Source organism: Petaurus breviceps, unplaced genomic scaffold (assembly GCF_028583685.1).
Source record: "Petaurus breviceps papuanus isolate PSGF00001 unplaced genomic scaffold, PetGlider_PUasm1.0 101, whole genome shotgun sequence".
In the NCBI taxonomy this organism is placed as follows: Eukaryota; Metazoa; Chordata; class Mammalia; order Diprotodontia; family Petauridae; genus Petaurus; species Petaurus breviceps.
Window position 1 is genome coordinate 6125879 of NW_027185575.1, and position 26918 is coordinate 6152796.

The following is a 26918-nucleotide window of genomic DNA, read 5'->3' on the forward strand; positions in this document are numbered from 1 at the left end:
TCCAGTTGTCTTGATGAACGAACATCTGGCCACTGGACTCAGATAGCTCTGGAGGAGAAAGTGAGGCTGGTGACCTTGCACAGCCCTCCCTCCCTCAAATCAAAGTCAATTACAAGTTGTGTTATCATTTCCCTGATGTCATAGTCCTCTTCGAAAATGAAGGACAAACACACAACTCCCAGGCCTGGAATGCTCTGCCCCCTTACCTTAGACTCTTACTTTACTTGGCTTCCTTTAAGACTCAGTTAAAACCCCACCTTCTGTAGGAAGCATTTCCTGGTCCTCCCAAGCTTTTAATAACTTCCCCTTCCAGATACCCACATTTACTCTGTATCTATCTTGTTTGTACCTAGTTATGTACATGCTGTCTCCCCAGCAAGCTTCTTGAGGACAGAGACTCCCTCCTCCCTCCATCCCATCCCATCCCCAACCTTTTGGTTTGTATCCTCAGCCCTTAGTGCTGTACCTGGCATATAATAAGCACTTAAGAAATGATTGCTGACCAGTTATCCCTCCCAGGACTGTGTCATCTGCAAATTTGGTAAGTATACCATCCATGCCTTTATCCAAGTTAATGATAAAAATATTAAACCATATAGGGCCAAGCTGGGATTTTCCTCGATGGGTGAGGCCCTGCCATGTTGATCTTGAACCAATACCGTGTTTCCCCGATAATAAGACACTGTCTTATAATTTATTTTGGAAAGAAAAACACCAGAGGGCTTATTTTCAGGGGAGGGCTTATGTTGTCCTGCCTCAGCTCTCCTCCGCAGCACTGCTCTCAATGGCGCCAGCAAGCAAATCACTGGGGAAGAACAGGATGACAGCGCTCACTGCTGCAGCTCTGATTGGATGCAGCTCGGAGTGCGGCGTGCGTTTCACCGGGGGGGGGAGGGGGACGGTGCATACAGAGGGTACCGTAATGTAGCGTGTAGCGCAGGGGATCACCTTCACTACAGTAGCAATCTCAATAGGGCTTATTTTCGGGGGAGGGCTTATTTTAGAGGAATCTTACACAGTAAGGGGAGGGCTTATTTTCGGGTTAGGTCTTATTATCGGGGAAACACGGGTAGCAAGTACTTTAAATCCAGTCATATAACCAGTTGTTGATTCATTGGGCACAAAAATAAAATATTCCAGGGTGTATTCAACTTTCTTTAATTATGAAACAAAGGGTTTTACCTTATTAAAAAAAATTAATACTCATTAGTTGGAGAAGTGTCTAAGGGCATTACACTAAGTTTACTTTGTTATATGTGAAGTTAACATCATGATAAAAGGGTTTTCTTCCTTGCTAAAGTGTATTTTCAGTTACCAGTGATCTGACAAGTAGTATTTTGGAGGACCTGACCACTAAAATCACACTAAGCACACTCTGCTTGGTCTAGAAATAACTATGGAACAGATGCCTTTTCTTCTTTCAAGGGATTCTTCCTTGTTAAAAAAAAACAATTGCAGGGGGCAGCTAGGTGCCACAGTGGATAAAGGACCAGTCCTGGAGTCAGGAGGACCTGATTTCAAATCCAGCCTGGGTCTTGACACTTAACTAGCTGTGTGACCCTGGGCAAGTCATTTTACCCCACTGCCTCATCAAAAAAAAAAGTAATTTCAGGCATCACTCATCAGGTAGAATGAGAGAAGGGGATGTATTTTGGGGCTGATTACTTTCCATTTGAATATATATTATATATATATATATATATACACACACATGAATGTATCTATACACACATATATAAAGTACATGTGTTCATAATATACATATATTTATTTACATATTGCCTCCTCCTTTAGAATTTGAACTCTTTTAGGGCAGGGTCTGTACTTGTCTTTTGTAACTCCAGTCCCACACTCATAGGCTTTGGGAGTCTCACTACACATGAGGGCTTGCCACATTTTGTATCTGCAGCACTCAGCACAGTGCCTGGCACAGAGTAAGCTCTCAATAAATGCTTGTAGAATGAATGACTCATCCCTGAAACTGAACTAGGCCTACTTGGCTGACTCTGAAGGTAACTAGAATAAAACTTTCTTCTGAACAAAAAGGTTTCTCGTTAAAAAGTAATTTCAGGTATTACACACTGTTGAGGAAGTACTAATTGGGACGTAAAGTAGGCCTATTTTGCTAGCTCTGAAGTTCACTGGACCATCCAGCTTTTTCCTTGTCAAAAAAGAAATTCAATCACCATTCATCAGGTGGGAAATCTCTGGAGGGCACCCAATCCTCAAGGCACACCAGGCCCCTGACACCAATCATAAGAACAAAAGACTTCCTATTTGGACCCAAATGCTGACTTTTTTTCCTTTTTACAAAGGAAATTCAATAACCACCCATGAGCTGAGGAAGCAGCCCATCACTGAAATGAACATGAGATCTACTCAGCTGTCCAGAATCACCCAGTGTTAGAGCTGGCTTATCTAGAGGAGAGACAGGTAAGTTTTAGTTTGAATCCTGCCTCAGATTCTTACTAGCTGCGTGAGTGACACAGGGCAAGTTGCCTTCCCTCTCTATTCCTCAGTTTCCTCATCTGTCAAATAAACAAACACATTTTTAAAGTAAGAGGATTAGAAGACCTCAAAGGTTCCTTTCCAGCCATGAATCTATGATCCTAGAGATCAAGCTCTTTGATTTTGGAGGAAGAAACAGAGCCAGGGAAGCATCAAAGACCCTTGCCTGATGTCACTCCAGTGGCAGAGCAAGGGTTCTAATACTGGTCCTCTGATCTTAATCCTTTGGTTCTTTCCTTTAATAACAACAGGGAGCATTTCTATAGTGTTTCAAGAGCTGAACAGACTTCTGGCACTGGATCCTCACCATGATTACTGCTGTTTTATAGTCTTACCTGTAAATGACTCCAGAGCCCACTAAATCTGTAAGAGGGATTGAGGGGAAGACAGAGGATGAGGAATGTGGGGAAAGCTGAGAGGAGGAGAGCAGGGAGGGAAGAAGGAGAGGAAAAGCAAGGGAAAAGGGAGAAGGCAAGGAAGGGGAAAGAGGGGTTGGGAGAAAGGGGAGGAAAAGAGAGAGAAGGAAAAAGAAGGGGAAGTAAAGATGGGGAGAGGAAGAGGGAGGAGAGAGGGGCAAGGGAAAGGGAGGAAGAAAGGGTGGGGAGGGGAAGGGGAGAAGAGGAGAGGAAAAGGAGGAGACTGGGGCAAGGGGAAGGAGAGAGGGGGAGGGGAGAGGGAGGGTGAGAAGAAGAGGGAAAGGAGGGGAGAGGGAGGAAAAAGAGAAGAGGGGGAGGGGGTAAGGGAGAGGAGGGAGAAAGGAAGCGGGAGAGAAGAGGAGGAAGAGAAAGGGAAGGGGAAGGGAGGGAGGGGAGGGAAGGTCACACTTTCCCACTCCTCATTCTAAACCTGCCCAGCAGGCCTAGCTCCCGGCCCTCATTTGCACCGGGCATTTCGGTCACCTCCTTCATTTTTTCCAGGCCTATGGCATGCACTTTTCAGTCAGGATTTACGGAGCCTCAACCTTCTCCTCTTAACAAGGCCTGTCTGGTGCCGGCCTCGATGTACTTCCTCAGACCCACCACTTCCCCGGCCCTAAGGTTCCGAGCCAGAGCCAGAAACCTCTACCTTACCTGAAGGTGAGCTACTCCTTGCCTAATCGAGGACCGAGGCTCTCTGACTCCCCTCAGGCCCGGCCACCTGGCCCCTCCTTAGGCCTTTGAGCGAGAGCGCGAGACGACGGGCCCCGGCCAATCCTGAAACAGCACGAGCGCTAGTGGGCGGGGCCTTCGGATAGGCTATCTCACACCTGGGTTATGTCCATCCGCTCCGGGGAGAAAAAGAGATCCTAGCGCTATCCTCTCCTGTCCGCCCAAATGGGGCGAGGTCCTGAAGAATGGTGCCCAGATTGTGTGTGGGAGGATGTCTTGGAATTTTACAAAGAGAAGAAGAGGGGAGAATAGCCCTGCGTAGGGATCCTGGAGAGTGGGAGGTGGCGGAGTGATCAAAATGATCGCCAGCAGGTGCTATCATTTCAGGGCTCTAAAGAGGCAAGTGTCGCCTTTTTTTTTTCCCCGGTCGGCCTTGAGTGGAGTAGAGAAGGGTGGCGCCCTGGAAGGAAGAGGAGGAGGAGGAGAAGTAGTGAGTAGTTTTGCAGAGGGAGGTCTTCTTGCAACCTCCTCTTCTTTACCATTTTAAGCTTGCCCCCAAGGGGCTGGTAGGCTGCACCTTTCCCCCAGTCAGTGGCACTGGTGGGCTCGGCGTCCTCGGGAGGCTCTTCCTTCGTGGATGGGGCTGGCAGGAGAGCCTCCCCCACCCTGGGAATCGACCCTCTAGCCCCGGATGAGAATAATGAAGGTCCCTAGGGTCCCCCACTCTGGAGAGCCCCATACCCTTGTCATAGAAGGGGCTGATGGGAGACTCCCCCCTCCCCCAAGTCTCCCACGAGGCTAATGGAGGATCCTTCCATCTGTTTATATAGCTTTCCCTAATTTTCAGGATGCTCTTGTGTTACTGTCTCTACCTTATTTCATTTGAGCCTTAGACTCTCTAAGTGCTATTGCCGTTATTGTAGCCATTTTACAGATGCAGAAACTGAGCCTTAGGTTAAGTAACATACCCACGGTAAGTGTACATCTTGCAGATTTCAGACCGGGCTCTTCCTGACCACCGCATTCTCACTCACAACAACATACTGAAACCCAAAGAGCTCAGGATTGGAGGATAGAAGATCAAGCCAAATTTGGTGTTTCTACTAAATACTTGTGTGACTGACTGCATGGCAGGAATAGAGTGCTAGATCAGAATTCAGAGGATTCTAATTAAAATCTAATGATCGTGGGCAAGCTACTTAACCCTAAACCTTTCTGGGTGTTGGTTCCCTTATCTGTAAAAGAAGTTTAAATTAGATGACTTTTAAGATAATTTCTAGATCTTATTGTCTCTTCATAAAACCCAGTGCTGGTCAATTACAAATAATGGTAAATCAGGTTTTCCAGCCTGAATTTTCTTTCAGGATGAAGGAGAAACGGTCGTGATTATTTTTCATTTCTTGTGCCCCAGGTGTTCAAACTAATGGGAAAAAAGAATCCTTGTTAAAATTTTGAATTCTACAATGATTTCTCTATAAAGTAGTGACATTAAACACAGAATTGAAATAAATACATTCAAGATTCCAGTTGCAACTTTAAACCTAATTGGTAAAATTTTTTTCTTCATTATGGTAAGCTACCTATGGTAATTGCAATGCCTTGTCCCAAGTGAAAAGGACAAGTTGTGTTTGTTTGCTAAATAAATGTTCTTCAAAAGTTCATTTTGAAAGTTTAATCAAAATAAGAGAAAATCAAAGAAGTATTGAGGAAAAATAAAGTTTAGTGTATTGCTCATTTCTAGAGTAAAAAAAAAAATGAGTGGTCGAGCCAGGAAAAACAGAAGAAGGCAATCAAGGGAAACCCAGAGTGGTGCACCTGTTGAGGTGAGTGCTCTCATTCCTGTAAATTTGGACATATTGAGAACCATTCATCCATAGGCTCCTGCTGGGCACATTGGGGGAATTAAGTATCCTTACATATTGAGGATAAATGGGATTAAGTTGTTGAATATTCTAGATGACCCTCTATCAATAATTGGAAGTCCTGCTCCTCTCCCTCCAACTAGCAGCCCTCCCCCTCCAACTAGCAACCCTCCCCTCCTCAGCCTCTCCCCAAAGGATCCTAAAAGGCTAATGCAATTCACTATCTGCCCAGTGACTCCTTTCTAAGTTATTTGGTAACATGATGCATGTTTCCTTATTTCCCTAGTTTGTAGACAGGAGAGAATTCCGATGGTAGCTTGTAGTATTTTTCTCTTCTGAAAAATATTTAAATGAGGAACAACTGAACAGAAGTCCTTTGGTGTACAAATAATCTTAATTTCCCTTTTTAAAAAATTCCTCCTGCTTATATTTCTCCTCTTCCTATTCTGGGGACTGTTTATGTTCGTTATTTTAAATATCATTTCTTGACTATGTAATTGAGTCTTCTACTGGCATTTGAGATTTAATGATACTTTTCATTGCTAAAAAGTAAATAAATAAACTTCAGGGTCAGCAACCTGGTAATGGGAGCTCTAGGTATCAACAACGGCAGTGGCAGGGGCAGCAGGCACCAGACCCAGCTCCAGAACCAGTTCCAGCGCCAGCTCTAACATCAGTTCCAGTTCTAGAAGCGGCTCAGCCACCAGCCACAGCTAGGGCAGCAACTTACTCAGAAGTATTAGCTCGATCAACAGGACGGGCTCGGACACCAGCCTGGGCTCGGGGACCTATGCCCATAGCATCACCACCGACTGTAGCACCAGTCCAGGCACCAGCAGCACAAGCATCTATACCAGCAAGTGAGTTTGTTAGGCATGAAGAACCAAGAGGGGCAGAAGGAGGAGCTGAAGAGGGAGCATCCACATTTGCAGGTAATATTGTGGGAACAAGATTTAAAAAATTACTTATGAGACTTTTTTTGTTTTCTTTCTCTTTTTAAAAATTTTATTTTTAACATTCACTTAAAAAAATTTTGAGGTTCAAATTCTTTCCTTTCCCCCCACTCCTCCCCCACCTATTAAGAAGACAAGAAATGTGATGTCAGTTATACATGTGAGATCATGCAAAACATTTCCATATAAGCCATGTTACAAAAAAGCAAGAAAAATAAAGTGAAAAAAATATACTTCAATCTGCTTTCAGACTCCACCACTTCTTCACCTGGAAGTGGATAGCATTTTTTGGAATAATTTCTTCGGAATAGTCTTGGATCATTATATTGATCAGAATAGCTAAGTCATTTACTGTTGATCATTGTGCAGTTTTGCTGTTATTGTGTAGAGTGTCCTGGTTCTGCTCACTTCACTTTGCATCAGTTTATGTACTTCCAGGTTTTTCTGAAATCATCCTGCTTATCATTTCTTATAGTATAATTGTTACCATATACCACAACTTGTTCACCCATTACCCAATTGATGAACATCCCCTCAATTTCCAATTCTTTGCATCACAAAAAGGGCTGCCATAAGTATTTTTGTACATATAGATCCTTTTTCTTTTCCTTTCATCTCTTTGGGATACAGACGTGGTACTGTGTACAGTGATATTGTATGCACAGTTTTATAACCCTTTGGCCATAGTTCCAAATCAATTTCCAGAATGACTGGATCACTTCACAATTCTGCCAACAGTGTATTACAGTGTCCCAATTTTTTCACATCCTCTCCAACATTTGTCATTTTCCTTTTCTGTCATATTAGCCAATCTGATAGATGTGAGAATTGTACCTCAGAGCTGTTTCAATTGACATTTCTCTAATCAGTAGTGATTTAGAGCATTTTTTCCATGATTATAGATAATTTTAATTTCTTTATCTGAAAACTGGCTGTTCATATCCTTTCACCACTTATCAATTGGGGAATGACCTGAGGCCTTTATCAGAGACACTTGTTGTAAATTGGTTTCCTGGTTTTCCTTCTCATCTCTGTTGCATTGTTTTGTTTTTTTTTTTTGAACAATGCAATCAAAATTATCCATTTTACTTCCTATAATCCTTTTTCTTGTTTCGTCATAAATTCTCCCCATATCTCTATATCTGACATGCAAAATTTTCCATGCTTCCCTAATTTGCTTTTTACATCAACCTTTATGTCTAAATCATGTACCTATTTTGAATTTGTCTTGGAATATGGTGTGAGACATTGGTCTATACCTAATTTCTGCTAACCCGCTTTGTAGGTTTCACAGTGACTTTTTTCAGATAATGAGTTCTTGTACCAAAGATTTGGGTCTTGGGGTTTATCAAGCACTACATTACTATGATCATACCTGTGTATGTATTACATACCTAATCTATTCCACTGATCCACCATTCTATTTCTTAACCAGTACAGATTGCTTTGTACTACAGTTTGGGATCTGGTATGGCTAGACAAACTTTTTTCACACTTTATTTCATTAATTTCCTTTGATATTCTCAACCTTTGGTTTTTCTAGATGAATTTTTTGTTATTTTTTTCTAGCTGTGTAAAATAATTTTTGGTAGTTTGATTGGTATGGCACTGAAAAAATAAATAATTTAGGTAGAATTGCCATTTTTATCATATTGGCTTGGCCTCCCCATGAGAAATTTCTCTACTTTTTTAGATCTGTTTTTATTTTTGTCAAAAGTGTTTTGCAATTGTCTTCATAAAGTTCCTGGGTTTGTCTTGGTAGGTAGACTCTCAAGTATTTTATATTGTCTACAGTTATTTTAAATGGAATTTCTCTTTCTATCTCTTGCTATTGGGTTTTGTTGGTAGTATATAGAAATGCTGATGATTTACAATGGTTTATTTTATATCCTGCAACTTTGCTAAAGTTGCTTATTTTTTCAACTATTTTAGTTGATCCTCTAGGAGTCTCTAAGTACACCATCATATCATCTGCAAAGAGTGATAGTTTCATTTCCTCATTACCTCTTCTAATGTCAACACTTTCTTTTTCTTGTCTCATTGCCAAAGCTAGCTTTTCTGTTACAATATTGGATGTTTGTTTCCTTTTTGAAGAAGAAAACCCTGTCTGTCATCCATGCCCAATGATCTTCCTCTCTAGGTTTTTTGTGTCCCCATTTTCTCCTGTTTCAATCATCACTTACTTTGTATGTACTCACTATGTGCTAGGCAGTTTACTAGACTCAGGGATACAAGCCCAAAGAATGAAACAATCCCTACTTGCAGTGAGCTTATATTCTTTTTTTTTAAGCAATTGGGGTTAAGCAGCATGCTCAAGGCTACACAGCCAGTGTTTTTGTGTGGGTGTGAAGTATCTAAGGCAGGAACCGATCCTGGGTCCTCCCAACTTCGGGGCCGGCACTCTTACTCACTGATGAGACAACAAATGCATATAAACATATGTATGTATATATGTATATGTATATATATATACACACACATATATATATATAGCATAAATGTAAAATGGATAAATATAAATATGTGCCAAGAACTTAAGTAAAAGTTAGTTTGGGAATGAGGGCACTAGCAATTTGAAGGATTGGGAAAGGCTTCATACTGAAGATGGGGCTTGAGCTACATCTTAAAGGGAGAGAGGGAGTAGTGTATTCCAGGCATGAGGGATGCCTAAGGCAAAGGCCAGGAGGCAAGAGATTAAATATCTTGTATGTGAATAGCAAAAAGAAGGCCAGTTTAGCTAAATCAAAGTGTATGGGGTGGTAAGTAAAGCCCATGGAGGTTGGAAAGATAGATTGGTGTCAGGTTGTATAGGGCTATAAAAGCTCAATAGAGTTCATGTTTTTAACCCAAGATTATGCTTGTACATACCTGACTGTTCCTCCTAAGTCTGGTTTCCTAGATCCGTGTGCCTTCTTAAATGTGTGGGTATACCCTAGGGATCTGCCCTGGGCCATCTTTTCTCTCTTTGTACTCTCTTGGTGATCTCATAAGCTCCCATGGCTTTGACTATCCTCTATATGCAGATGCTTCCCGATTCTCCATATCCAACTCATATCTTTCCTGTGGGGTGTCTAGCCTCATATCACCAACTATATGCTAGGTATTTCCACTTTTTTATCTTCTTGGTATCTCAAACTCAACATGTCCAAAGCAGAACTTACTGGCTTCTACCTTAAACCTACCCCATTCTATAAATTCACTCGTCTTGAAGGAACTAACCAATTTCCCAGATTCAAAACCAAGGAATCTTCTTAGACTTCTTTACATGCTCATCTAATTTCACTGCTAGGTTCTATTGAATTTCTTAGCTGTTTCATTCACTTTATTCATATAGCTACCACCCTACTTCAGACCTTTATGGTCTCTCACTTGAACTATAGCAGCCTCCTACTTTACCTGCTTCTGTCCATTATTCTCTCCTAGCCCATCATCTACATAATTGCCAAATTCACATTCCTGAAGCGTGAGTATGTCTGTATCACTTCCCTGTTCAAGAAACCTGTGAATCTTTATGAATGCCAAGATAAAAAAAGCATGTTCTCCTCTGCATTTCAAGCCCTTCACAGTCTGGTACTAGCCTATGTCAATTTTGTGTTACTTTCCATTATGTCCCCTGGTGTACAGCCAGACTACGCTACTTCCTATTACCCATATCTTCCATTCCATTCTGGACGTAGAGCTTTTGCACAAGCTGTGGTCTCTTCAAAGCTTAGCTCAAGTTCTATGTCTTACAAAACGTCTTTTTTATTTCCTCACCCCCATATGAATTCATATATATTTTGTATTCATTTATCTGTGTACAAGTTGTTTTCACCCAGCAGAATATAAATTCCTTTATTAAGGCAATGACTATTTCATTTGTCTTTTAACCTCAATACTTAGTACATTGCCTTGCACACAGACATCTGTTGAATTGGGGGAAAATTTTACTTAAAAGATAAAGCATGGTAACAAGTATAAGAGAAACCTGAGCTTATTCAAACTGGTGATTTTAAAATTGCCATTTCTAGGCTAAAACTTGTTTGGTTTCCTTTAAATCACTGCTTCTGAAGGTATAACACCAGTAGAATCATGGATGGGAATGAGTTATCTTTATTAAATCTATCCTAATTATACCACCCAAATATGTCTTCCTCTTATATCGTATTAGAGTTTTCTATTGTAATATTTCTTGATACCTGAATTTCTTCTGAGTTGTGGTCAGCTTGAAAGCAGCAAAACTTCTTAGTGATTCAAAATTCCTGGAGGAGAGAGTGAGATTGATAACTTTGCCAGGTTGTGCCTCACTTAAATCCAATCACAAGCAAGACAAGACATCTCCTTCATGATCATTGGTCCTTTTAGAGAACAAACAACAAGGTTGAGGTAGCCATTTAGATAAGACTGCAGTTGGTTTTTATTTGAGGGCAACAAATAGTCGTTACAACACTGAATGAGACCTTTTCTGCTTTATATAATTTGTTATATTTTATTTATTTTTATTTTTCACTATTAGGCCAGCAGGGTTTGGGGAATTTCTACACAGCTAGTCCATCAAGATGTCTTGAAATAAGTGTGATTCCTATTTTTCCCTCATAGGTATCATAGGGCAGGAAAACCAAGGGAATAATGAGGGGAAACAGTGATTGGCTAGGCTGTGGACTACAGTAGGGGGGAATAAGAAGGCTGATAAGCTAAGATATCACTATATTGTCAAGGGCATTTTGAATGTCAGACAGAAGAGTTTCAGTTTTATTTGGCCAGCAATAGGAACCAAAGAAGAATCTACCTAGAGGAGTGATAATACTAGATTGATGAATTAGAAAGATTAATATATTCTTAGAGCAGAATTGGAAGTTGAATAAAGGTTGAGAGACATTTAAGAGGCCATTGTAATAGTTCAGACCTGTGATAATGAAGCTTTGATCCACAGTGGGGAAGTCAGCAATACAAAAGAAGGAGCAGATGCTAGAGATCTTAAAATATAAAAAATATAGAAGTAATGATTGATTTTAACTTGAATATGACTGAGAAAGGAGAATCAAAGAGGTCTTATGCATTGGACGTTATACCATGGAAGAATAATGAAGGCAGAAAAGGAAGAAAGATTTTGGGGAGGGAGGGGAATGGGGAAAAACGTATACATTTTGCTCAAGTTCCATTTGAAGTGACAATAGCCTATCAGGTAGTGATAGACTATAAACAGTTGAAGATTTTGGTCCCAACCTCAGAAGCAGTCTCTAGAGAATTGTTTTGGAGTCACCTGCACAAAAGTGGTATTTGAAGATCTTAAGTGAATCTTAAAGGTATCATGGCATAATGGATAAAGCAGTGGAGTCAGGGAGATAGGAGTCTGAATCATGTGTACTAACTATGTCACCTTGGGAAAGTCACTTAACCTCCCTGAGCTTCAGCACCCTCCCTCCCCACCACCACCACCCTAAAGAAGGCTACAATTAGGCATCGAGATATATATCGATAAACATACACATATGTAAGACTGTACTATGCTTATTTCCTATCTGTTTCTTTGAGAGTGGATTGCATTCTCCTTCATAAGTCCAAAATTTTTTTTCCATGTTTTCCTAATCAATGAGCTCATCATTTCCTACACCACAACAGTACTCCAAACCAGTCACATCCTATCTGAGAGATTTTCTATTAAAGTTTTTTTCCCCTAATTTTCTATATTCTTCCTATTCTTGGCTACATGGGTTTTATTTTTACAAGAAAATTTTAATTTAAAATAAAAATTATTCTTTTTATGCTTCAATAATGCTCTCATCTTACAATATAGTTTAAGGTCTGATACTACTGAATCTACTTCCTTTACATCTTTTTTTTCCTGGTTTCTTTAAAGTCTCTGGCCTTTCATTCTTCCGAATGAACTTTATTATAATTTTTTTAACTCAGTAAAATAATTTTTTATAGATTTAGTTGGGATGACATTGAATAAATAGATTAGTTAGGTAAAACTCACTTATAAAATTATGTTGGCTTTACTCATGAACAATAAATATTACTTCAATTATTTAGATGAGTTTATTTGTTTAAAATATATTTATGTTCATATAGTTTCTGTGTCCATTTTGACAGGTATATGCTTAGGTATTTTATACTATCTAGTATTTTAAATGGTCTAAAGCCATATTGAATAATATTGCTGACACATAGTGGTTTCTCTGCTTTCTTCACGTTTGATTAAAATCTATTTTAACTTTAACTTTGTCTGAGATCATGACTACTATATCCCTTTTTTCACATACTAAATTCTACCCCAGTCCTTTATTTTATCTTTGCTTTATTTCTCATTTTTGTTTCCTGAAAGCAACATGTTGTTGAATTCAGATTTTTAATCTGCTATCCGTTTGTTTTATGGGTAAATTTGCCCCATTCACATTCTAACCTACAAATGCTCGTGCATTTTCCTTCTTCCTGTTTTTCCTCAGTCTTTCTTATCCTACTTTTCCTATCCCTCCTCACTTCTCTACTCTGCTTCTACCCAATACCTTGACCTTCTATTCCTTAACCTACCCACTCCTGTAAGAGTCCCTCCATTACCCTCTTCCACAATATCCCCTTGCCCTCATTTCTTTCTGAATCTAGAAGATTTTTATACATTCTAGATATATGTGTAACAACCTCTTTAGCCCATTCCCAATGAGAGTAAAGTCCCCGTACCACTTGCCCTCTCCACTACTAGCTTCTTCTGTATTAATTTTTACTTTTATGCCTCATTTGTATGAGATAATTACTCCTTTTTATGTTTCCCTACACAGTTTTATTTTTTTAGAATCACTTCATCATACTCGGCTCAGCTCATTTTTTTCTTTCAAACTACCCAAATAATGATGACAGTCATAAGAGCACTGCCAATATTTTCACATATGTGAAGTAACAATTTGTCTTTATTGAGTCCCTTATAATTGGTCTTTAATGTTTATCTCATATCTTTCCTGGATGCTATGTGTTGAATTTTCCCTTAAATTTTGAGGTTTTTGTTACAAAAACCTGAAAGTGTTTGAGTTTGTTAAATGTCCGTTTTTTGTTTTTTGTTTTTCCATTCAGGATTATACTTAACTTTGCTGGGTAAATCACGCTCGATTGTGACCCCAGTTCTTTTACTCTATGTAAGATCATATTCTGAGACCTATGGTCCTTCAACACAATAGCTGTTAGGTCTTGTGCAATTATTATTGTAGCTCCATGATATTTAAATTGTGGGTTTTTTCTTGTTGCTTCCAATATTTTCTCCCTAACCTGTGGGCTTTGAAACTTGGCTATGATATTCCTGTAAGTTTTCCTCCTGGGATCTCTTTCAGGTGGTGAATGGTGGATTTTTACTATTTCTACTTTGTCTTCTTGTTCTAGAACTTCAGGGCAATTTTCCTTCATAATTTCTTGTAATATTGTATCAATATTTTTTTGTAATCATAATTTTCAGGTAGTCCAACAATTCTTATATTATTTCTTGTTGATTTGTTCTGTAGACTGGCTTTTTTTTCTAATGAGATGTTTCACTTTCTCTTCTTTTTTTTTATTCTTTTGATTTTGTTTTATGATTTCATTTTGTCTTAGACATCATTAGCTTCCCCTTCCCCAATTCTAGTTTTCAAGGAATTATTTTCTTCCTGAAGTTTTTGATTCTCTATTTTCAGCTAGCCGACTTTCTTTTCATAATTTTCTTGGATTGCTCTTATTTTTTTCCTAATTTTCCCTCATTCTCTCTCATTTGATTTTTCAAGTCCTTTTTAAGTTCTTCCAAGAAATCTTTTTGTGCTTGGGACCATTTGGTGTCTCTCATTGAAAAAGGGGTGTTTCTTTTTTTAGCTCCATTTTCTTCCAATGAATATGAACCCAAATTTTCTCTATCCCCATAGTAACTATCTGGAAGGTCCCTCAGTCTTCTCCTGCTTAGCCCTCAGACTCCCACGCTGTCTGGGACAGGAAAATTTCTAGGGCTGAGGCTTCTTCTCAAACTAGCTGCCCCCGGCACTTGTTTGTTGCTTCTGCAGAGTCACTTGGAGGTATTTGCACTTTACTCAGGCCAAACCTCTGCCTCTGGAGGTCAGGTCCTTCCTGAGGTCTTTACAAATTGTCTCAGGAAGATAGCTACTCTCTCCCCCCCCCCCCATTTATTTCTATTGCTCTGAGGCAATGTTCAGTCTTTTTTTCTGGAGAAAACTTGAAGAGTTGAAAATTCTCTGGCCTACTCTGCCATCTTTCCAGAATCTTCTCCTTTTCCTCTGCTCTTGAATTCTTACCTTCCTGTTGTTTCGTGTGCCTTGCCAACCTTAAGTGCTAGATAACTTATGCCACTCACGCTATGAGGAATGGGGCCAGAGAAGTGGTTCTCAAACTTTTTGATCTGAGAACCTCTTTAAATCCTTAAAAAGGAGACTGGAGGTAGGTAGCTCAGTGGATAGAGTGCCAGACCTGGAGTCAGGAGGACCTGAATTCAAATTTGGCCTCAGATTCTTGCTAGCTATGTGACTCTGGGCAAGTCACTTAACCCTATTGACCTCAGTTTCCTCATCTGTAAAATGAGCTAGAGAAGGAAATGGCAAAACCATTCTAGTATCTTTGCCAAGAAAACCCCCAAATGGGGTTACAGAGAGTCAGAAGCAACTGGGAAATGACTCAACAACAACTTTCCTCACTGTAGACCCAGTGATTTATCTACTGTAGCTGCCTTAGATATATAAGCTACAATGCTTGTAGTTAGTCTCAATTGTGGAATTTTTTTTTTCTTTTTGGAGGGGGGAAGGCAGGGCAATTGGGATTAAGTGACTTGCCCAAGGTCACACAGCTAGTACGGGTTAAATGTCTGAGGTCAGATTTGAGCTCGGGTCCTCCTGACTCCACGGTCTTACTTAACTCCTTCTGTCCACTCTACTATCCTTCTACTCAGCCTCATGAATTACTATGACTAGAGAATTATTTACCAAGATCTCTATCAAATTTTGTCTCTCCCATTACAACATAAGCTCCTTGAGGGCAGGGACTTTCTTTGCTTTTTATTTGTATCCCCAGCTATTAGTACAGTGCCTGACACACAGTAAGCACTTAATAAATGTGTATTGTTTGATTTGCTGATTACTTGATTTCACTGATTTCCTTTAATAACACTTAGGGGTTGTTTCTTTTTATTCAGATAATATAAGAATGGATAGAAAGCTTAAAGTGCCATAAGAACTCATGCTATAATGATTCAGGTTTACGTCTTAGCAAATTTTTAACTTTATTTTTCACAAACAGAAGACAGTAAAGTCTCAGCTGAATTGAAGGAACCGTCACAGAGGAAGAGACGATCTAACAGATGGAATTTTCATGACGTTGGTGTGAATACTCGGCAAAAACTACATCATTTCATAGAGTGCAAAAGAGGTATGTCAGTTTTTGAGAAGTCCAGTATTAACTCTTTTCTCTAGTGTTCAGCATCTACCAAGGTAACAAGTATACCTTGAGAAGGATAGGTTAAACTTGGTATGATGGCAGAATCCAGGCCTCTTACTTTGTGTACTCCTTTTTTTCCCCTTTCTAGTTGAGTTTTATCAGAGGTAGTGTTGTCTAGTTGATAGAGAACTGACCTTGAAGCCAACAGACTTGGGTTCAAGACCTGCTATGTAATGTCTGTGTGACCCTCAGCAAGACACTTAACCCCTCAGGACCCTTGACAACTAACTGTAAGACTTAAAAGTGCTGGGAAGATTCCCTGCCTGAATATTTAAAGGAGGGAGTTCCCCCATCTAGGAGTGAGTATCTCTATGTCAGTTAAATCATAGGTCCAGCATCTAAAACTGTCTACCCAGTTTTATTGTTTAACATGAGAAGGTCTTGGAAGATTTGGGCCATTCTTTTGTCCTTCCCCACATTTGTCCTATGGGAACAGAATTCCCCCTGTTTCTTTTTAAACATGAAGCCCACAAGACTCAAGCATTATGATTAGCTCTGAAGGAATATCTCTTTTCTCTGGATCTCAGCTGCACCAAATCTCACCCTTTAAATGGATTGTTTCATTTTTAGAAAACTTTGCTTAGAAAGGTTTTTCTTCTAGAGGGATTTGACTTTTTTAGGAGGATTAATTTGTAAGAGTGTGCTTCTGGTTTTTTTGTTTGTTTGGTTGGTTTTATAAGATAAAGTAATATTTTCAATTGGTGTTACCACTTTGAGATTTTGATTTTGTTTTTGCTTTAGTGATTGGCTTTGATAGTGAACTTATCTTTTTTTAAATTAAATTTTATGTTCATTTTTAGTTTACAACATTCATTTTTACAAGATTTTGAGTTGCAAATTTTCTTCCTGTTTTTTCCCTACCTGCCACCCCAAAACAATGATCCCATTATATACCCCCTCCCCTAGTCTGCTTTCTTCTATATCTTACCCCATCCCCCCTCCAACTTTCCAGTAGGGCAAGATGGATCTCCATACCCCATTGCCTATATATCTTATTTCTCAGTTGCATGTAAAATAATAATGATAATAAATTTTTTAAACATTTGATTTTAAAACTTTTAGTTCCTCCCTCATCATCCACCCTTACTGGGAAGATAAGTAATTCAATATAGGTAGTACATGTGTAGCTATGCAAAACATTTCCATAGTGGATATATTGTGAAAGACTGACTATATTTCCCTCCATTCTACCTGCCCCCATTTGTTCTATTCTCTGCTTTGACCCTGTCCCTTTTTAAAGGTATGTGCTTCTAACTACCTTTCCCCCCAACTTTCCTTCCCCTCCATCATGCCCCCTCTCATCCCCCTCCCCCCTACTCTCCTATAGGGCAAGATGCCCTATTTAATGTGTATGTCATTCTCTCCCTAAGCCAAATTCAATGAGAGTAAGGTTGACCCATTCCCTTTTGTCTTCCTGTTCTTCCCCTTCATGGTAACAGTTTTCCCTTGCCTCTTCTACATGAGATAATTTACCCCATTCTGTGTCTCCCCATCTTATCTCATTATATTCCTCTCTTACCTCTCAATTTCACCTTTTAAATATCATCCCTTACTATTCAATTGGTCCTGTGCCTCTGTCTATGTATACCTGTACACATATATACATACTCACATATGTATTCATACGCCCATATACCCTCTTATATAAAAATATTATGTATATATACATATATGTATACAATACATATATATGTATACACACACATATATATGTACACATTTATATTCTCTTCAACTATCCTCATACTGAAAGAAGTTTCATAAATTACAATTATTGGTTTTTTTCATGTAGGCATGTAAATGGTTCAGCTTTGGTAAATTCCTTATGATTTCTTTTCCCTGTTTACCTTCTCATGCTTCTCTTGCTTCTTGTATCTGAATGTCAGATTTTCTATTCAACTCTGTTTTTTTCATCAAGAATGCTTGAACGTCCTCTATTTCATTGAATGACCATATTTTCCCCTGAAACATTATACTCAGTTTTGCTTGGGTAGGTGATTCTCGGTTTTAATCCCAGCTCCTTTGACCTCCAGAATATCATATTTCAAGCCCTTCAGTACCTTAATGTAGAAGTGTTATCCTGATTGTGTTTCCACAATATTCATATTGTTTCTTCTTGGCTGCTTGTAATATTTTCTCCTTGACCTGGGAACTCTGGAATTTGGCTATAATATTCCTAGGAGTTTTCTTTTCGGGATCTTTTTCAAGAGGTGATTGACAAATTATTTCCATTTCTGTTTTGCCCTGTGGTTCTAAAATATCAGGACAATTTTCCTTAAGAATTTATTGAAGGATGATTTCTGGGTTCTTTTTTTGATCATGGCTTTCAGGTAGTCCAATAATTTTAAAATAATCTCTCCTGGGTCTATTTTCCAGGTTACTGGTTTTTTTCCAATGAGATATTTCACATTGCCTTCTATTTTTTCATTTATTTGGATCTGTTTGATAGTATCTTGATTTCTCATAAAGTCATTAGCTTCCATTTGCTCCAGTCTAATTCTGGAGGAATGATTCTTCTCATTGAGCTTTTGAGATTCTTTTTCCATCTGGCAAATTCAGCTTTTTAAGGCATTCTTCTTCTCATTGGCTTTTTTAGCCTCTTTTGCCATTTGAGTTACTCTATTTTTTAAGGTGTTATTTTTTTCAGTCAGGTTGTTGACTCTTTTTTCATAATTTTATTGCATCCTTCTCTTTTCTCTTCCCAATTTTTCCTCCACTTCTCTTATTGGTTTTCAAAATCCTTCTTAAGCTCTTCTATGGCCTGTAACCAGTCCATATTTTTTTTCAAAGCTTTTGGTTCAGGAGTTCTGTCTTTGTTGTCTTCCTTCTGTTCCATGCTTTGATCCTTTTTGTCCCCAAAAAAGGAGTCCAAAATCAGATTGCTGTCCTTGCTTTGCTTGTTCATTTTGCCACTCAATTACTTGACTTTTGAGCTCTTTGCCACAGTAGAACTCCGCTTCCAGGGAGGAGAGTTTTGTCCCAAATTGCTTGGGTGTTTGCAGCTGCTGGAGCTGTTAGTTGGGTGCCCTCTCTGCAGCCCCCACAAGCTCTGGCTCATTGGTCACATACCCCAAGACAGCGATCCAGGTGATCCAGATTCAGGCAGGTTGAGGCAAGAGTGATTACTCGTCGTCCCCCCCGCTCCTGCAAATGGTTGCAGGTCCCCCTATGATCTACAGGCCAGGAGCTCTCAAGCAGCCACTTGGAGGTGGCCTTGGCACCTCTGCCACTTCTCACCCTGGGGGCTAAGGCCAGACCATACTCTGTCCCCCTCCATTCCAACAGAGTTCTTCACTGACCTTTTATTTTGTCTTTGGTATTTATGGGTTGATATTTCTGGAAACTGCCACAGCTGCTGGTGATCCTCTCTCCTAAGGTCTGCTCCAGCCAATGCTGGTTGGGGCCACCCTGGGGCTAAAACCAAGGCCTTACACAGGGCTGGCCTTGCCTTCCAGCATGCTGCAGTGAACCCTTCCTGTCTGCTTTCCAGGCTGCCTTCAGGGGGAGGTTTGTTATCTCTGTCACTTTGTGGGTTCTGTAGCTCTGAAGTTTGTTTGGAGTCATATTTTATAGGTATTTGAGGTGGTTGTGGGGGGAGCTCATGGAGTTTTCCTGCTTCTACACTGCCATCTTGGCTCCACCCCCCACCCCCGCCTAGTGAACTTATCTTAACCAGAAACATCACTTTCCAGGCATTAACAAATCATGCTGCTATACTTTTGTGTGGGATAAAAGAGTTCAAAGTCTGAGTCTGAGATCAGAAAAGGTCTGTATTCTTCCTCATGAGAAAAAACTTTGCCCCTGTCACTCAAATGGCATCTGCCAGGGAGAGAGTAACAGATAGAAGCAAGTCCATGCTTATATAACCTTCTAATACAGAAACCCAATGCCCCAACTGGCCTTTGCTCTCATTGGTGGGGAGGCGGACCCACAACCTAAGCATGGGAATCTATCTCAGAGACAAAGGACATGGAAACATGTGGGTGTCCAATGGAAGGCCAGGAAGACAGTTTTGTCCTTGTTTGGCATATCTTGTGCTGAGGTGGCACTGGGGAGGGTCTCCATTGCTCTAAGATCCAGATTCCTATAAGGTCAGGTGACTTCTAAACTTAGGCTTAGTGGATGCTGAAGCCACTCTAGATTTGATTTTTCAGAATGGAGAAACTTCGCTGCAAATTATCCTTCACCCTTCTGTTCGTGTCCTCACCTCCCACCCCTATTTCCTATCCCCACAGCTTTTGATCTTCTCCCATTGGAACATAAGCTTCTTGAGGCAAAGACTGTCCAGCTTGTTAGTGTTTATTTAATCAATCAGTGCTTCACACAGTACCTGGCACATAGTATACATTTAAGAAATGCTTTATCATTCATTCATTCATCCATTCATTGTTACACAGCTGTTCTCGTACCCTAAGGTAGGTCTGAGGGCTTCTCTGTTGTCAGACTGTTAGCTGAGAAGCTGTCCCCTGCCCTTTTGTGAAAGATACTGCCTGTTTAGATACTACATTAAAAATGTGTGCCAGGGGATAACAAGCCAATTTGTGATTTCACAACTGATTCAACCTAGCTAAAATCTTTGAAATATGTAGGTCATTAGGTAGTTCTTAGAAATCTTATGCAGACCTGAGCTTTTCATAAGTCTTTTGATATTACTAGATTAGACCTTTGACTAGGTTCATTTACTAAAGGCATACTTTTGTATCCACTCAAATGCCTTTTAAATTAGTGTCCCAAAGAGTCAGGTCTCTCTCTAAGAACTTCACTGTATTGTATGACTTTGCCTTTAGTCTTGGGAAAATGTCCAGTTAGATTATAACATTAGAAATGATGGGGAAGAATAAGTAGGCATGATGTTTCACAGGCTGTCAAATCTGGCTCAATCTTTCAGGTACTTTAGGGACAGTAGTCCACTTGAAGACAAACCATTTCCGGCTGACATCTCGTCCCCAGTGGGCACTGTACCAGTACCATGTTAACTTCAACCCACAGATGGATTCCAGAAGACTCCGTTCAGTTTTACTTGACGTGCACAAACAGCTCCTAGGACAACATTATTCTTTTGATGGGGCAATATTATTTTTGTGCCATAGACTTCAAAACAAGGTGAAATAATTTTTGATTGGTACTACAGCTTTAGGCTTTTAAAGAAAATGTGGTTCAGTCACTGCAATTGCCAGTTACAATAAAAATTAAATATAATATGAAGTAAGGGTATAGTCAGTTTTTAAGGTGTTCCCCCAAAGGTCTTGTAGCTGGTAGATCTTTGATTAAAAACTTTTCTTTGTCACCTTTTTTGGATCCTTAATAGCCTAACAGTGTACTTAATAAATGTTTGTTGATTGATTTAAATTCAAACACTGATATTAACATATGCAAATTGCAGCAAAGGCACCACATTAGTCTAGGCTATAATTCTCTATCACTTCCCAAATTGTCTGACTTGCACAGCAAATGTTATTCAGTAACTACTGTGGGCAAAGTCCTGTGATGGCAAGCCTAATTGAAGCCTGTAATTGTACTTTGAACAATTTTCCTCTGTATTTTGCTTTCAGAGATCTCATTTTAGGAGGATGGCCCTTATTTGCACTAATTAAGGTATAGTAGATAGCACCAGTCCTGGAATCAGGAAGACTCACCTTCCTGACTTCAAATCCTGCCTCAGACACTTACTAGCTGTGTGACCTTGGTCATTTAACCATCTTTGCCTTAGTTTCCTAATCCAAAGAAAGAAATGTCAGTTCACTCCAGTATCTTTGTCAAGAAAACCCTGAATGGGGTCACAGAGAGTGGGACATGACTAAAAAAATGACTCGACAGATAGTTTTTAGGTGTCAGACTTTTTTTCAGGAATGTCAGTAGTAAAGATTTTTCTATTTTTTAATACATAAGTAATTAAAAAAAACAGTCTGATTGAAAGTTAAAAACCATCTGACTTTGATTGGGAAGATCTGGGTTCAAATATGGTTCAGATACATCCTGGCTGTGTGACTATAAGCTTGTAGTACCCCAGGTTAACTAACCTTACTACCCTCTAAGTCACTAATTTCTTAGTGTCTCTAAGACTAAGTTAGAGAGAGGTGCTGATCTTGGAGAGAGGGAATTTCCTCTTTCTCCCTCTTCACTGCCCCAAAAGGTGTGTTTCTAAGGCAGGTTATAGTTTTGACACAGACACAGTCACTGAAATTCGGGTTCTTTGTTCTGATTTTGCTCTTTGCTGTGTCCCTTTCCCCCACATTCAAAGAAGAAGTATTTCTAAACCAGACGTCATCAGTTATTTCATTAAACATCTGCTTGAGGTGAATTTTAGAAAGCTCAACTGTGTAATTGGATATTCTTTCTCTTTAAGTTTCTGTTGCTGGGCTTAGCTACCTAGACTATCAGGTTTGCCCCAGGGTTGACTCTAAAATGCTTGTCTTGCGAATTGGGGCTACTTGTGGTAAATGGAGACTCATTTCTGGGAGCAGCTCAGAAAGTAACTGATTCTTAGTTTGTGTCGTTTGTCCATTTGGATCATCTATTAGGCATGCTTTGTTATTATTTTTTTTCAGGTTACTGAAGTGTATAGTCAGACACAGAGTGGAGAGAAAGTGAGGATAACTATCACTTTAACCAGTGAACTGCTACCTAATTCACCAACTTGCTTACACTTTTACAATGTTATTTTCAAAAGGTTTGTTGGACCCTTTTCACTTCCTTGAACTTAGAATGTTGTATGTGTAGGGGTGGTGAACATTAGTGAACCCAAATGCATCCCTGTAGCCCTTTGTGATTTTTGAAATCCAAGCATGTAGCGATGGTAAAGGATTACATACACAGTTTATTCTCCTTGAAGACTTCAGCTCCCTCCTTCCCTCAATAACTTCATGGGAAGGAAGATCACTCTGGAAGAAGATGCTTTTAGGTTTATTTAATAGAGACAAACTGTATTAGTTCCCATTTCTTGCTCTATAGACCCTGAGTCTAATTAGCAGCTTCATAGAATCAACATTAAAAGTATTGGGTAGATTTTTTTCTCTCTATAAGTAATTTAACTCAATTCAATAAGCATTAACTACTTCCTCTCTATAGAGGGCTATGCTATAGCTGGTAGAGAGACTAGTTTAGGTAAAACCAGCGTTCTGCCCTCTTGGACTTGGAGTCAGGAAGACCCGAGTTCAAATGTGGCCTCAAATGTGGCACTTATTTACCAGCTGTGTGACCCTGGGCATGTCACTTAACCTCTGTCTGACTTGGTTTCCTAACCATGAAATAGGAATAATAGTGATGGGGAGGGGAGAAGAGAAAAGCATTTTTTAAATGCTTGCTAGGTGCCAGGCACTGTGCTAAGTGCTTTACAAATATTATCTCTTTTGATCATCACAACAGCCCTGCAAGCTAGGTGCTATTATTATCACCATTTTAATAGTACCTACTGCTCAGGATTGTTGTGAGGCTCAAATGAAATGATATTTGTGAAGCACTTTCCAGATATATAAATACTAACTGGTTCTGGAACTTCTTTTGAGAGGGGGATGTAATAGACATCTCAAAAGCTAGCATTCTAATAACTAAGGTTATATTAAGGTTTGCATAGAACTTTAGATATGATAGTAACAATAATAATAGCTAGCATTTCTATAGCACTTTAAGGTTTGCAAAGCACTTTACAAATATCTCGTTTTAATCATTTAACATTACAAATATCTCATTTTCTTCTTGGGCATAAAGTAGAACAAACAAACATAAATAAATAAATAACGAAATTTTTGTGTCTTTTTAACTTTTAGACTTTTGAATACCATGAAGCTTGTACAAATTGGTCGCAATTTTTATGACATTTACAATGGGGCAGAAGACATGAGAGATCTGGGGTTTGTATAATAAGAATGGACATTTATATATAGCATTTGATACAATAGAACACTTCATATTTTCTAAGCAAAAAAGGAGCTTATAACCCTTCAAATTATGGTGGTTGTTTTATAAGTGTTATAGTTACTGTTAGATTAAATGGTGCACTGTCAATTGGGGATAGATTGGGCTCTCAGTTTTCTAAAAATATATAATTATTATAGGAAACTTTGAGTTTTTTTTCTTTCAGGAGACAGTGTTTAGTATCTATTCATGGCAAAGTTAACTTTTAATCACACTTTTTTTTATTATTACTTATGTATTAGAGAACAGTAGAGAAATCTTTACTACAAACATTCCTGGAAAAAAAAAAGATGACACCTAAAAATGTCTTAGAAATAGATATAGTTGTATTAGTAAAACATTGAATCTTTTTCTTTCTTATTTTAATTTATTGCTTTTAGTTAAAAAATTCATTGATCTCAGATCTTTCACTTCCTTTAACTTCTATTTGTCATAGAACTGAGAATTTATCTCTTTTATTATGATCAAAACAGATATGGATGAATGAGAATTATAAACTAGAAGATAATAGAATATTATATTTATTCAGAATTTATTGTTGTATATATTGTGAGATATTAATCTAATAAGTATTTTTTTCAACAAACTACCATCTAATTTTCTGAACAGATTTTTGCTAAATAATGAATTCCCTGCTTTGATCTTGGGTTTATTAAACACCTGATTTATTATAGACCTTTTTCTAGCTTTAGATTATTTAATCTATTACATTGAAATACTTGCTTTTTTCATCTAATACTAGATGCTGTTAATAATTATAGTTTTATGTTAATTATAAATTATGTACTATATATAATGCTATAATGAAATCTGGCAATATGTGTATATACTCCTCCTTTTTCCCCTAATTTCTCTTACTATTTTTGTCAGTTTTATCTTTCATAGGATTTTTATTGCTTCATCTTCTCCTATGAAGTATATCCTAATGGTATTTTAAAAGATATCTTAAATAGTCAGTAAACTTTACTAAGCACCTGCTATATTTCAGGGACTGTATGAAGCACTAGAGAGGCAAAAAAAAACAGCCCCTGCCTTTAAGGGACTCACAATTTAATGGGAGAAACAAGTAAACAAATGTGTACAAACACACTATGTATAGAATCAATAGGAAGTAAAGGAGAAGGAAAGCACTAGAATTAAAAGGGGGTAGGAAAAATTCCCCATAGAAGATGGGATTTTGTTTGGCATTTAAAGGAATCTAGGGAAGTCAGTAGGCAGAGAAAAGACAGGCGGGCATTCTAGACCTGGAGGGTAGCCAATGAAAAGGCCAGGAGCCAAGAGATAGAGTAATTTGTTCATGGAACAGCCAGGAGGTCAATGTCACTGGGCTGAAGAGTGCAAATAAGGGAGTAAAGTGTAAAAAGACGAGAAAGGGTCAAGAGGGGGCCAGGTTATAAAGGGCTTTGAATGCCACACAAAGGATTCTGTATTTGATCCAGGAGGCAATAGGGAACCTCTGAAGTTTATTGACTAGGGGGATGACATATCACTTTGCTGGCTGAATGGAGGATGGCCTGGAATGTTGAGAAACTCACGGCAGGTAGAGCTACCAGCAGTTATTGCAATTGTCTAGGCATGAGATGATGAGGGTCTGTACTAGAGGGGTGGCAGTGTCAGGGGAGAGGATGTATTCAAGACATGCAGAGGTGAAGTTGATAGACCTTAAGAACAGCTTGGGTTAGTGAGGAATCCAGGATGATTTCTAGGTTGTGAACCTTAGGAACAGGGAAAATGTTATCTTCTAGAGTAATAGGGGAGGTAGGAGGTGGGGTGGGTTTCAGGGAAAAGAAAATGAGTTTGGTTTCAGACATATTCAGTTTAAGTTGTCTACTGGATGTCCGTTTCCAGATGTCTGAAAGTCAATTGGAGATACAAGATTGTAGGTTAGCAGAAGAGAGTAGGTCAGGAAAGGTAGATTTGAGAATGGACAGCATAGAGAAGATAATTAAATCCATGGGGGTTGATGAGATCACCAAGTGAAATAGTACAGAGGAATAAGAGGAGAGGGCCTAGGATGGAGTCCTGTGGGATATCTGTGGTTAGAGGTTATGATTTAGATGAGGATCCAGCAAAGGAGACAGAGGAGTGGTTAAATAGGTAGGAGGAGAACCAGGAGAGAGTGGTGTCCTGAAAACAGAGAGAAGAAAGTATCAATGAGAAGAGAGTGATCAGCAGTGTTCGCAGCTACAGTTAGAAGTCAAGGAGAATGGGAACTGAGAAAGGACTGGATTTGGCAACTTAAGAGATCATTCCTAACTTAGGAGAGAGTACTTATGGTGCAAGGATAAGAAAGTGGAGGCCCCTGATTGTAGTATTCCTACTTTACTGTATCAGACTTAGTTGTCCTTATACCTTGAATGGGTCAGAGATGTTCTGTGTGTGTGTGTGTGTGTGTGTGTGTGTGTGTGTGTGGTAGTAGTGGAATGTTGTAAAGATGGGGAAAGTAGACATGTTGGATGGCAAATATTTTCTTGGTCTCCATTTTTTTGGTAATAAGATTTGAGACTTTTTATCAAATTTTTTTTGATATCTCCTCTCCAAATACTTTGGGAATTGATCTCTCAAGGAAGGCCCTTGGGTTATCTGTTTTCTTCATCTGGCTTAGTGGAACTGAAGAAAACAAAGGTGGGAACAATATTGTTTCCTTCTTTGTCCTGCTTATTGGGATCTGAGACAGATGATGATTTCTCTATTAATAACTAATTTTCAAGTCAGGACCAAAGTTTTTTTTCCTTTTCTACTTCCTCATCCAGAAATCAACCAATATAGGAAATCTTTCTCAAGGACTTATCCAAGAAAAGAAATTCTAAGTTTAGGCTAATGGATGGATTCCTGCTTGTTGTGTTTACTGAGACAGGTCTAGGAAAATGTTGATTTTCCCTTAAGTCAGATAGTGATATGGAAATTGATAAGTCTCTTTGACCAAGACTTAAGTGATCCAAGTCATGTACCTCTAGACTGTTATTGTGAATATAGCCCACCCCTCATTGTAATATTCATTCTCTCAATAATTAACCAATCAGAGTTGCTCTTCTCAGGTGTACTTGCTCTTCCAAGGGCATATAAACTGTACCCCATGAGGGGTCTTTGGCATTCGAGAGTGCCACTGACCTCTTTTATTAATAATGTGCTAGCCTTATTAATAAAATGATTAAATT

General features: G+C 39.0%; 1 protein-coding gene across 1 annotated transcript in view; it reads left to right on the forward strand.

The window, feature by feature from the left end:
* Positions 1 to 5350: 5350 nt before the first annotated feature.
* The window catches only part of LOC138160535 (piwi-like protein 1), a 64170-nt gene continuing 42602 nt past the window's right edge, over positions 5351 to 26918 (forward strand). Inside the window, exons 1-6 of the mRNA XM_069087130.1 lie at positions 5351 to 5419; positions 6027 to 6390; positions 15649 to 15777; positions 20735 to 20949; positions 22395 to 22516; positions 23613 to 23696. Coding sequence (XP_068943231.1) covers positions 5351 to 5419; positions 6027 to 6390; positions 15649 to 15777; positions 20735 to 20949; positions 22395 to 22516; positions 23613 to 23696 — 983 coding nt within the window. The remainder of the gene's footprint in view (positions 5420 to 6026; positions 6391 to 15648; positions 15778 to 20734; positions 20950 to 22394; positions 22517 to 23612; positions 23697 to 26918) is intronic.